Source organism: Protobothrops mucrosquamatus, unplaced genomic scaffold (genome assembly GCF_001527695.2).
Source record: "Protobothrops mucrosquamatus isolate PMUCROS unplaced genomic scaffold, P.Mucros_1.0 scaffold_80, whole genome shotgun sequence".
In the NCBI taxonomy this organism is placed as follows: Eukaryota; Metazoa; Chordata; class Lepidosauria; order Squamata; family Viperidae; genus Protobothrops; species Protobothrops mucrosquamatus.
In genome coordinates this window covers 184,406-198,265 of record NW_015386156.1, presented here as the reverse complement: position 1 = coordinate 198,265, position 13,860 = coordinate 184,406, and the positions used below count along the sequence as shown (strand labels likewise).

General features: G+C 40.9%; 1 protein-coding gene across 1 annotated transcript in view; it reads left to right on the top strand.

The window, feature by feature from the left end:
• The first annotated feature begins 7,516 nt into the window (after positions 1-7,516).
• LOC107285845 (protein kinase C alpha type) overlaps positions 7,517-13,860 on the top strand; it is a 190,267-nt gene continuing 183,923 nt past the window's right edge. The window contains exon 1 of the mRNA XM_015814109.1: positions 7,517-7,689. Coding sequence (XP_015669595.1) covers positions 7,517-7,689 — 173 coding nt within the window. The remainder of the gene's footprint in view (positions 7,690-13,860) is intronic.

The window sequence follows — 13,860 nt, the reverse complement described above, 5'->3', positions numbered from 1 at the left end:
TATTATTATTTCCTTGCCATTTTCTTGAATAGGAGATAGAAACAATTTTGTACTGCCTTATTTAAGGATGATTTTTGACTTCCCAAACTACTCACCAGATCTGAAATTAATTCATTGCTTAACTTGGGAGATTAGCCAAGACCTGCTGAGGGCATAGGGAATGAAGGAAGAGCTGCTACCTAGGTCACAATCAGACCAAAGAGTCCATTCCAAGAATTTGAGAAAATGTCTCAGACAAGCCCCTTCCTAATTCACATGAAAATAAAAGAATGAGGAAAGGAAGCCCATTCAGACTTGTAAGATCCTGTTCCTATAGCAGTTCCAATAAAAGTAGTTTTAGACCTACTTTAAATGGCATTAGTTTTTTTAATCTGGCTTATTATATACAGTAGGGCTGATACGATCTGCCATCTGCTGCTTAAACCTATTGCTCAAGGTTCCATACAATAATCACATTATTAATGATATTAATATTATTAATATCACTAAAAGCATTTAAATTGAGTATTCAATCTTTCCTCAGCTTACTAAAGTCCACATATATTGCATCTTTGAGTTGCACAATTCTGAGCTCATAATCCATTAGGAATTCTAAGAAGTATAGTCCCAAAGTATCTGTAAATCAGCAGATTAGGGGTAACTGTAATACATATCTGAGAGTAATGTTATTGCATTCAATGAAACAGAAATATTGTGCACACACACACACAGAGACAAATATCAAATCAACCCAGAGTTGTCACTCTAGCCACAAATGATGAAGCTCAAATTATTCTACTTTGGACACATTATGTGAAGAGCTAGCTCTCTAGAGAAGCTTCTAATGCTGGTAGGAATAGAAAGGAAAGAGAAGAAGAGGATGATCAGCAACAAGATGGATGGACTCAGTTGCAGTTGGGATGGATACACTATTGGATAGATCATCATAGAGAAAATCCGAGTAGGATTTTGACACTGTGATGGTTCATAATCATATTTGATTGCATTTTGGACCAGTCACTCTCAGCTCACTATGTCAGGCTCGGGTAACAAGCTGGTCAGTCAATTAATTCCCTTTGCAACCAATATGTCAACATTTGATTGATTAAAAAAAGCTGGCCTTGCACATGTAGAAAAACATTAGGAAGAATGAATAAATGAATGAATGAATGAATGAACACACACAAAATTAAAAATAATGCCAGAGATATTTTTCCATGAATAGATATGTGCTAAATCTATTTATATTTAGAACACAACCTCCCCTTCTACCCCTTCTCTTTGGGGAGGGATAATTTTATTTATTCATTTTATTGATTGATTAGTATAATTCATGTGTCATATATTGATGTCTTCATAATCTTGATCCTAAGGTTGCATTATAAATTGGGTACAAAGATGGGTATAAAGCTTATAGTGTTGTGAGATGAAATATTAGAATAACAAAGTACAATGTATCAGTAAATTATGTATTGCTTTTTCTATAAGCTTTAACATACGTAACAGAATATTATGGAAAACATTAGTAATGTTGTTACACAAAATATTCAAGATTAAGTATCCTAGCATATTGTTTCATATAACTTGCTACTTTATTGTGATATTACTGAATATTTCACCAACAGTGAGTGGATTGCCCACTTAATATAAGGACAGGGCAAACTATGGTACAGGCCACTAATTGGGTCATTTGAATGAAATAAAATTATATTTGCAAGCCAAGAATGTTTACCATTTCGGTACAGTGCTGTTTTGGGGGAAGAAGATTGATTTGAATATCAAAAGTTTTTGCTAATGTGCTCCAAATATGATAATAGAAATGGTAGACATAGAAAGTTATGAGCTATGTCAACTATATGATTATTCCCAATATAGAAATATGCTGTTTAACTTACCAAATGCATTATTTAGAAAACATAACCATGCTTGACTCAATTTACGTAATTCTTTGCACTGAACCATTAATGAAAGACATCTTCCTGGTTCACACAACACAGTGGGCTAAAATACAGTTGCCTAGTTTGAGCTTGATTGTAATGTATGAACATGACTTTGGATCCATTTTGAGCTTGCATGCCAAATCTGAAACCTTGGATTTTTAAAAAAAGGAGGACTACACTAGTAGAAGGAGTCCTTCTACTAGTGTAGTCCTTCTTCACTAGTAGAAGTAGTGCTGTACCATAGTAGAAGGACTCAATGCATCAGTGAGGCCACACTTGAAATACTGCATCCATTTCTGGTCATCACAATATAAAAAAGATACTGAGATCTTAGAAAGTGTGCAGAGAAGAGCAACAAAGATGATAAAGGGAACTATGTATGTCTGCCTAATAGAGAGAAGGATTGGGGGTGACAAAATAGCTGTCTTCCAGTACTTAAGGGGTTGTTACAGTGACAAGAGGGTTGACTTATTCTCCATAGCACCTGAGGGCAGGACGAGAAGCAATGAGTGAAGCTTGTCAGAGGGAAAGCTAACCTGGAACTAAGGAGGATTTTTTTAAAAATGAGAAAGATTAATCAGCTTGCCTCCCAGAGTTGTGGGTGCTCCATTGCAGGAGGTTTTCGGGGGGGAAATTTGACAACCATTTGCCCGGGATGATATAAGGTCTCCTACATTGGACAGGGGATTGGACTAGAAGACCTCCAAGGTCCCTCCCAGCCCTATGATTCTATGAGACTAAAAATAGCCATGGGTTGCCTCTCCTCATCTAAAGATTTTCATCAGCTTTAAAGGCAAGATAGCCATTGTTAATGTGATATCCAGGTAAATCTTTATTGGACTGACTGGGAGAAAGGGCTGTCAATTGTTGACAAAAGTCCAGTGAAACAAACAGCAGGTCCTAGCAGGGATTTGCCTTGTTTGTGCAAATGCATACAATTAATACTCTTTGTGTATTGCAGTATTAGTCTGGACTCCTACTCTTTGAATGTAGTCAATTTAACTACTGTTTACATAATTGAAATCTTTTGCATAGTTCTACTAAAGGATAATGTGAAATACCTGCTGGAAGACCAAAAAGTGGTTCGTGCTGATATAAAACTGCCAGAGCAAAGTTGTTTGAAACAAGTTAGCCAACAACACTGACAATATATTATCACAAAATATGGATAACCAGGATTGTTTTTTAAAGCAGGTTCCCTTTAAGCTGCCACTGTTTATTGGAAATGTATAATAAATAACCTTAACCAAGGTTGTGGCCATGTTCACAGATATTTTCACAGATATCAATCCTGGAAATATATTGGCCAATGCAGGGGAGAAGATTCCTCCTGCCTTCTCTCACAACATGAAGATGAGGGGGTTTCTGAAGCAAATTGAGGAAAGCAAATTAACCAGGCAGCTTCAAACAAGGGCTACATTTGCGTGTAAAAAAATACATGTTTACATTTTTGAAGTTTCACACAACCTTACCTTTGAGGTCCATGAGATGAAACTTCTGCTCTGCATAGGAATTCAAGCTGAAGCATTCCTAGAAGTGGATGTCTAGGTCCTGTTCAAATGCATGCAGGGAAAGTGAGCACATCACATCTCTAGATGATTTAGGAAGTTCTCTCTAACATTTCATTGAATTCAGTCTTTCTGTAGTTTAAATCCGTTCCTCTAAGTCCAAATCCTGGAAAGATAGTAAACAGCTCTTTACTTTTGTCACATGACATTCTTTGACGTACAGTATCTGAAGATTGCTATTATATCCTCACTCAGTCTTCTCTTTTCAAAGCTAAATTATTCCCAATTACCTACCATTTCTCTTCAGAGGACCTCTCTTTTTAGTACCTGAATATCCTCATTGTCTTTCTATGATTCAGCTTTTTTAAACCATTCTTAAATTGCAGTGCACATAATTGGATGTGGTGCGCAAGGTAAGATTTGACCAATGCAACAAACTGAAATACATTATATCCCAGGATTTGGAACCCGTACTTCCAAATTTGGTGAGCCATCCAGCACCCATGGAACTGTCTTGCTCATTAGAATTTAATGCTTTGAAAGATATGTTACCAATATTGTCTTTTAAGCCGGCTAGCTAATAAAAAGATTAGCTGCATTTGACTGGCTGGAGTAGTCCTCGGGATACTCACTGACTGATCTCTTATAATGTGCTAGAAAATCCTCCCAGATATTGATATAGTTTGCTGTATCTTCCTTTTTCTTTTTGAAGGAAAACTTCTGTTCCCCTCCAGTCTGCTATTTCTTCTGTCTTTCAGAACTTTTTGCAGGCGATCAATAAATGTTTGAACAGACCATTAACCAGTACTCTACAATGGAATTCGTCCAGCCCTGGATATTAGTTCTGTCACTTTGTTGTTAGCGAACACCCGACCAAAATAGGAACTGAGTAACTCTGCTTTTCCTTTAATACTTACAGCAGAATTTTGCCATCTTCATTGATTAACTGGCATACTAATTATTTTGCTTTTATTTATCAACACATCTGAAAAATAATGTTATTGTTCTTAATTAACTTTGGCTCATTTTCACATTTATTTTTTCCTTATTTTTCTATTGCTCTGTACAGTCTTATGTATTTTTTTATGACATGTTCTTTCCACCTCTCAAGTGTCATTTTTGCTATTAGACCGTCATCAAAGTCAGAAATTGTTTCTTCCGTGTGGGTCTCAAAGCTGTTTCTAAGGTCCAGTGATGCAATTTTCTTAGGGGTCTCTTCATTTTCTGTCAGGACCTGCATCTTAAACAAGATACAGTAATCAGGTTTTGTGCCTTACCATGATCATTTGGATCAAGTTTAGCTTCCATTCTAAGGTTTGGGAAACTGGAACTTGAAGTTGACAGCAATTCTTTGTTGTAAGTTCTCATTTTCAAGCTGCCTTGTGATATATGTTTTTAGTTTGAACACATTTAACTCTAAAGCTAGTTCAAATGCAGGATGTTGCAAGAGAACACAAATAAATTGGTGCTACTGATTTTTTTTCTTATTACCATGCAAACACAGTCTTTTTACTTGCTGAGAGTGCAATCTATTTTACAGTTGTGTTTGTACAATATATTTACCCACAGTTAATATTTAGCCAAAGCTTTGCTGCTTCTTTCCCCAGTCTCTTGGGGTGTGTGTGCGAGGGCAGAGTAGTAGGGGAAGAGAAGTGCTGTTGTATTGGCCCAAGCCCATTTTATGGAGGTCCTATTTTGATTTCAACTGCCAAGAAATATTTAACTTCAAACTATTATGTGTGTGTGAATGAAGGGAACCACAGTTACCTTCACCTGGGGTATAAAAATGTTAAGGCATTTGAACTTGTGACTCAAGATTCAGGTTTGGATGATATGCCAAGGCACAATACACATGCCCATGGTTAGTTAATTATGGTTAGTTAAATTAATAGAGTTGACTGGTTTGCAAGACTCATGAGCCACAAGCTAGTAACGTACATTTTAGCCCAACAGAGTGCACTAATAATCTATTGTGTAAGTCTAACTTCTTTGTTAGTTTATGGTTGTCACAGAAGCCCTGACACTAACTGAGATCATGGTCATGCTAACCTTGAATGAACATGAACACAGTCTGGTAAAGATATCAAAACTGCAGGTGTGTGAGGCTCACCTGCCTTTGGAAAGCAACGTTGTTTATCACAAAGTATAACTGCATTGCTGAAGCCTAGACTCCAGCTTTGCAAGCGAAACAACATGGCAGACTCAGTCCAGCACAGCCTATGGCTTTTACTAATCGTGATCATTGAAACACTCAAGAATGTTCCTTTAAGCACTACCAAGGAATCATAAATGCTCTAGTTCCTCCCTATCCAGATGTAGTGCCAGGAAGAAGAAGGGGGAACCAGGCTGTTTGGGTTCATGTGAGAGTCAGACTTGGGACTCTCCTCTACAATTTGTCCATTCCTCAGAATGCAGTCTGTTGTTGCTATTAAGTGGTTGGATTCTGTCTTTCCCTCCATTTCAGCCTTTGAAAGAGAATTCTCAAGTTTGTCTCCCCCTCCCCCCAGTTGGCAATCAAGTGTCGCATCATGCATTGGTCTCAGGTGCGCTGTAGGTAGTTCTTGACGTACGACCACAATTGAAACCAAAATTTCCACGGCTAAGCAAGCCGAGCTTTGCCCCATTTTACAACCTTGCCACACTTGTTAAGTGAATCACTGCAGCTACTATGTTTAGTTATACAGTTGTTAAGTGAGTCTGGCTTCTCCATTGACTTTGTCAGAAGCATGCAAAAGGTGATCACATCACTGCAACCCTCATAAATACACGCCAGTTGCCAAGCGCCCAAATTCTGACCGTGAGACCAAGGGGATGCTACAATGGTCGTTAAGTGTGAAAAACGGTCATTAAGTCCCTTTCTTCCATGCGGGTGTAACTTCAAATGGTTGTAAGTCGAGGACTACCTGTACAGCTGTGAGGCAACAGAAGGGAAAGAACTATGGAGTAAGCAACAGGTTTCAGGTAGAGCTGTTTACATCCCGGGAGAGGTCACATTGGGCAACCTGTTTGCTGTGGGTGTGAGAAAGAGCTTTCAAACTTTTGGGTGTATTTGGCGTTGGGTGGCACAAGTGGGTTTGCTGCATTCTGACTGCATGAGTAAGGAGGACAGTCTGCAGGCTTCCACTTGTGCTCTGGGTGACTCCAGGTGACTTCCTGGAAAGAAAACCTTCTCAGGTCCTCAGAGGGGCCACTGGTCTTCTACAGCTGGGGTGCCCTGCAGCTGGCTTGCAGCCACCTGAGCCCCACCGGGCACAAGGGTTTCAGGAGCCGAATTTATTTTCAAACAGCACTGAGCCCCCATTTTTGGCTCTGTTTAGTGCCAAAAACTCCCTCATCCCTCAGAAGCGCTGGGCGCTGCTAATCACCCAAAGCCATTAAGGGTGACCATTCCGCGCTTCCTCCCCAGAAGAGGGGTCGAGCCCCGGGACTGAGGTCTCTCCGGGTTCTGCGCGGGGAACTTCTCCAGGCGCGCATCTGAGCATTCAAGGCCTCGGCGGTGCGTTTGTGCGCATGTGGCAAAAGTATCTGTTGCGTGTGCCGGCCGCCCTCTTCTCTCGCCCATTGCGAACCTCGAGCGAGTCCGGGCTTTGATTGACGGCGGCGGGGCGGTCTCCCCGCACACCGAATGCCACAGGTGATCTGCCCGGCCCTTCTGTAGCGCGGGGAGCACCGCAGACGCCTATTCGGCGCCCTCCTCCCGCGGGGGGGGGGGCGTGGGTCTGCCGGCCGACCTGCCTGCCTGTTGCCCTAGAGACGGGCTTCCCCGGCTCGCGCTCTTCCTCCTTCCCGCGGCAGGGGGCCCAGGAGCGCGCCAGCGGGCGGGCGGGCGGACAGGCGGGCGGAGCCGTCGGGTCTGGCCCGGGGCTGGGATCCTCCTCCCGCCTCCCTGCCGCGCGTGGCTCAGACGTCAGGAGGAGCCCAAGCGGGCAGGAGGCAGCGCCCATCCACACAGCTGCCAGAAGTGTCGGCGGGTGCCGGACGGGGCAGAGCCGGGCGAAGCGGCTTCCTGGCTCAAAGCGAAGTCGAGGGGAAAGCAGGAAGGAGCGAGAGGCGGGGAAAGGGGGGGGGGTTCGCTCGGGCGCGCGCGCCATGGCCGACGTCTTCCCACCCTCCGAACCCGGTTCGGGTCCCGACGCGGCTCGGCGGTTCGCCCGGAAAGGGGCCCTTCGGCAGAAAAACGTGCACGAAGTCCGGGACCATAAATTCATCGCGCGGTTCTTCAGGCAGCCCACCTTCTGCAGCCACTGCACCGACTTCATCTGGTAAGGAGAGCCGCCGACCCTGTCTTCGCCGACCGCCTCCCCCTCCCTGCCGTTGCCCCCGGTGCAAGCCCCCTCTCCCCAAAGCGAGCTCCGCAGTGCCGGCGCCTCCTCAGCCGCCGCCGCCTCCCTCAGTCTCTGCTTCAATCTGGCTTCACCCCGCTAGCCTTCCCCGAAAGGCAGCTCGACTCCTCGCGCCGCCTCTCCAGAGCTGCCTCTGCCCCCGACCTTCTCCCTTTAACTCCTCCGCAGATTTCCCAGGGGATTAACTGTCTGGGTGCAGGAAGAGAGAGTCCGCTGTCGGCCCTTTGCATTGGGAGAAACGGATTTCCCCTGGGAGTGAAGTCTTGGAAAGGCGAGAAAGGGACTCCGAGAGCCATCCCAGCGAGGGCGGCTGCTCCTCCGCTCTCTTCCTCTCCGGGCTGTCACAACTTTGGCAGTTTTCCCCAATCTGGGCAGTTTTCCCCAGATGTATTGGGCGCCAATGTAAGGTCCTCCTCTGGAAATGATGGAACATGCCTGGAGGACAACAGTTTGGGGAAAAGACTTTCTGAGTAGGTGTGTGTATTGCTGAGTGTGAGGGAATCTTCCTGCACACCATTGCTTGCATACCTGTAGGGATAGATATTCCTCTTTGCTTCCATTGAGAAAGCTTTTGGCCGCTCCTCCAGCTTGCCGGAAAGGATCCTTGTTGTCTGGTCACTCTGGAGAGATAATTAAACAGTATTTCATCGTTCTCAAAGGCACTTCCTGCATTGTAATCTTCCCTCTGTGTCAACTCCGCCACTCCCACTGACCACATCAAAAAATGAAGCTCTTCGTGAACCACTTCTGCACTAGAGACACACACAAATTCAGATCGATCCTTTCTCAGCACAAGCTGACTTTTTTTTTTTTTTTTTGGCTGTCAAAGACATTTTCTCTCTTCCTTCTGAGAAAAGGATCTTTGTGTGATAACCCTTGAAAGAGAGCACCTTTCTAACATTTGTTGCCAGTGTTTGGATTTTCCCAAGATAGATAGATAGATAGATGATAGATGATAGATAGATAGATAGATAGATAGATAGATAGATAGATAGATAGATAAATAGATAGATAGATAGAGATTAATTAGGTAGGTAGGCAGGTAGGTAGGTAATAGGGTAGGTAGGTAATAGGGTAGGTAGGTAATAGGGTAGGTAGGTAATAGGGTAGGTAGGTAGGTAAATAGATAGATAGATAATAGAGATTAATTAGGTAGGTAGGTAGGTAATAGGGTAGATAGGTAGGTAATAGGGTAGGTAGGTAGATAGATAGATAGATTAGATAGATAATAGAGATTAATTAGGTAGGTAGGCAGGTAGGTAGGTAGGTAATAGGGTACGTAGGTAGGTAATAGGGTAGGTAGGTAGGTAGGTAGATAGATAGATAGATAGATAGATAGATAGATAGATAGATAGATAGATAGATAGATAGATAATAGAGATTAATTAGGTAGGTAGGTAGGCAGGTAGGTAGGTAATAGGGTAGGTAGGTAGGTAATAAGGTAGGTAGGTAGATAGAGATTAACTAGGTAGGTAGGCAGGCAGGTAGGTAGGTAGGTAATAGGGTAGGTAGGTAGGTAATAGGGTAGGTAGGTAGGTAGGTAGGTAGGTAGGTAGGTAGATAGATAGATAGATAGATAGATAGATAGATAGATAGATAGATAGATAGATAGATAGATAGATAGATAGATAGATAGATGATAGATCAACTATAGTGTATCCCAGGGAAGAAGCTGTTATGTCTATCCTTCCACTTGTTGTTTTACTGACATGCACGTCATAGCATATGCCTTCCAAAGGAGATGTGTGTATGTTGTGTTGACTTATTAGTCAACACAACAGTGTTTCTCATTCTTGGCAACTTAAAGTCCACAGATCTTCAAGTTGCCAGGGGTTGACAAACGTAATTTGGGCCCCTCCCTTCTTTGTAACACTCCCTTTCCTTAGAAGAAATGGGAAGCCTGAGGCCCTTCATATATTGCTGAACTACACCTCTCTGCATCCCTCATAACTGTATCATGGTTAGAATTTCTGGGAAGCCATTGTAGGAGAAGACCAGATGTAGAAAAGATACTTTTCTACATCTGGATAATTGTAGGTTCCTCATCTTGCTTCTGCTTGTGTACTGGCTGTGCTAAGATGAAGAAACCGACATCTCTCTACTCTTCAAAATACAAGAACTTTGCCTTCCGTTGCCCACAATTATCTTGTTCTTCCATTGAACTAAGTTCATTTGATAAGGGGTTGATAAGTATTATTCCCTTTATCTGTCCCTTCCTGGTATGGGATACTGATTGGTAGCAACTGTTGAGAAACTACTTCCTAATGAGAAAATTTTATTGAGTCCCTGACATCACATCAGAAACAGAAACAAATCCTTTTTTATTCCAACATAGGGATTATACTAATATGCCCAAAAGGTTAATCTAGTCTGAAAAAAGATAGAAGTAATAATACCATTATATATGTCTTCTATGAATATTAGCAGACATTCAAATTCAGGGCATCTCTACCTTCCGAAATACAGGGTAGGTGGGAGCATATAAATGAGAACCTTGCCAAAAGCACTCCTTAAATATTTTTCCTGAGAATTTCTTCCTTATACCCAGAATTCCTTTAGGAAGACACTTCTGTCTGACATAGCCTTTCTGGCCGTATTCACATGATATATTCATATAATAATACTGATTAATCCACAGTTTACATATTGCGGTGGGCAGAATAGTGCACCATGAACTAACTCTGGGCTAGACTTGAATGTGATTGTTTGTTTATGTAAAGGAGAACTTATTTATACAAAACTTACACAACTGCTGTGTACTGGCTAGTGAGATTTCCAGCTGTAGTCTTGTATAAAAGAGTCTTCCTCCCCCTTAAATTCTGGAGTTCTTTCAGGCTCTATTTGAATTCTGTATTGATTGTCTAACTCTAACCTATTCATCGGCTTTATTATTATCCTTTAGAGACTTTCTTTCCCCTTCTTCTTTCTGATCTGTCTTGCTCTTTAATGAAAAGCTTTCAGTTCTCACTAGCCTACAGTATTGACGTACCATGCTAACATATAGTTCACACTCAAGTCTTTGTCATGGAACTTGCAAGGTAATGCTGGGACAATCAGACTCTCTCCAACTAATCCTAGGATAGTTGTTATAACCATAACATTAGGGGAGATCCACATATATGTTGCCTTGAATCCCCCTGAGAAAAAAATGAGATGTAAATAAATAAAAGCATATTGAGCTACAAACTAACTAAATACAACATGTATGATCCTACCCATTATGTCTCATTTTATGCTTTTACTGGTTACACCTAGGTATATTTGGTACTGAACTCCTAGGTTATAATTGCACATAACACTAAATCTGATTTTTTTTAACCATGGACTATTCAAGTCAGTTGGCCCTGGAAATTAGCAAAACAATCCTAGCTCATTGAATTAGTTTCTATTTAATTTTTCCTCAGTGTCTTTTGCCAGAACCAGAATTGGTTTTATCAAACAGTCGGAAATAAACCATAAAGCCACAAATAAGCCATGACAGACAGTTTGGTCTGGTGGTTAAGGCACCAGGCTAAAAACTGGGACACTGTGAATTCTAGTCTTGCCTTACACATGAAAACCAGCCTGGTGATTTTGAGCCAATCACCCTCCCTCAGCCCAACCTGCTTCACAGGGTTGTTGTTATGGGGACAATAGGAGGAGGAAGGAGTGTTGGATATATTCACCACCTTGAATTATTTGTACAAATAATAAAGGCAGGTTAGAAATAAATTTTGGATTCTGACATAATGACATTTCAGATTTATAATTAACCAGAGCTTGTAACCAGTAGCATCCAGCCATGGTTTCATTGTAAGAATTATGTATGTTTCTTGATGGAATCACATCTTATCCTAAGCGTAGAAAAATCAAAGCATATACTCACTTTACTGAATTTAAAGGGCATGCGACAGGATTTGCTATCTCATTTTCTTGTTTTAATAAGGCTCAATCTAAAAGCAAGACCTATAATATTTTTTTTATTTAAACATAGCTGTGGTGAATTTTGAATTGGATCAGAACAGTAAACATGCTGGGGTCTTTAAAATCTCTTCCATTTCCACCCCAGAAGTCACTTGAAACCAACAGGCCAAACTTGTCTTTTGCTTGAAAGGGCAAAAATACAGTATTTGTATTTCCTTGGAAAACCAATTTGAAACACTCCATGTCTTGATAACTAGTAAAAAAATGACATGATGGAAAAATAAATCCCCTTGCTCCTGTTTCAATTAAATTCCAAGTCCTTCAGGTCTGTTTTTAAACAAAAGACAAAAATAGCAATAGGTTTATCAGTTCATGCATAGTTTGCATCTAATTTATCAGCTGTCATTTGGCTTTTACTCTTTTTCATGTTGATTTACAGAGTTCTTAACTAATTAACACATATTGGAGGTCAGGTCTTTATATTCTAACAATGAGACTTAAGGTTAAATTTCCTTTTTAATGTTAATATAAGTTAATACCTGAGTATCCTGGATTTAACAGAATTAAGGATTCTTAATTTTAATTCTGGTTTATTATCATTGCACAAAACTGGTGATACATGGGGTACCAATCACTTTTGCTATGTTTTTTAGGCTAGGGAGAGCACTTAGATAAATCAGATTTCTATTCATGATTTATTGCTTTTAAAGAAGCCAGAATCTGAAACTCTTCTGTCTTGACTTATGTTCTTGCTTCTTTTGAGAACAATAAGCCAGGAATCCTATTAAGATAGTTATGCTAAACAAACCATGGCTAGTTTGTTTGGCTATGTATATTGAGCAGAGATCCCACAGGTTTCCCATGCTCTAATAGCCATTGTAGGAGAAGGCCTGTGCTAGTCGGGGAGGAAAGATCTCAAGAGGAGTTTCATAGCACTTTTTCTTGTTAAAATATTTTATTAAAAGTCATAATCTTAAAATATGCATAGAGTGTCTAGGTCTAGGCAGACATAGAATTTAATTTGGAGTGAGGCAGAGGGGAAGAAAGGAGAAGACAGAGTAGTTATGCAAATGCAGGTTATATGTCAGACAGATTACAAGTATCTTACCAATTAACAATTACAATCTGTTAGAAATATATTGTGTGTCCTGCGCTGGCATGCCCTGGAAAATGAAAATGATCTGATATTATTCTGTACTTATTTTGAATCCTCATGTCAAAGTTGTGTCCATTAATTTTTTTCTGCAAACTTTTTCCCCATTTGACCTACATAGAATACAGAGGGCCATTGCTGACAGATGATAGCATATTTCACATTAGAAGAAGAGCATGTGAAGAAGATGCCTCTGATCATGCATGTGTAAATGTTGGGGTCTAGGACGGTGCTGTTGATATAGAAGTTTTATTTTATTTATTTATTAAATGTTTATGCCACCCATCTTACTGATACAGCAACTCTGGGCAGTTTACAATATAATAAAAAGTAAAAAAAAAGATAAAGCAATTAAAATTAGGAGAGTTAAATAAAAAAGCTAAAAACCAAGAGGATGGGATGAAACAGCTCCTTAGATGTTGGGACCCCACATGGCAAACCTCAATGTGAAGGGTTGTATGTGCATGTCTGTCTGTCTGTCTCTCTGCTCTCTCTCTCCCTCTCTCTCACCACTGTATTTTTTCTCTAGTTGTTTTCTGTCTCCCCCTCTCCCCCCCTCTTGAGTTGAGCTCAACTCAACTCCTGGTAAGTACATGAATGTATGTAGGGTTTTTTTGGCAACAGTTCACAATAGTTTACTATTGCTTTCCTACAGGTTGCCTTTTCACTCCTGAAATTCCCTGAGGGGTTATTTCAATGTTTCTCAACCTTGTCAACTTTAAGATATGTGGACTTCAACTCCCAAGAATCCCCCAGCCAGCATGATAGCTGAGGAATTCTGGGAGTTGAAGTCCATACATCTTAAAGTTGACAAGGTTGAGAAACACTGGGTTATATCTATGTATACACACATGTACACACTGATTATCAGTGCTTTTTTTGTAAAAAAAAAAAAAAAAGTGCTGGAACTCACACACGTCATACAACCCGCCTTGCCTACCCTACAAGGTTCCATCCAAAAAAGGTGCCAGAATTCTGTTCTGGGCGTTCTATGATAAAAAAAAGCCCTGCTGATTATTATGAGGAAACAAATG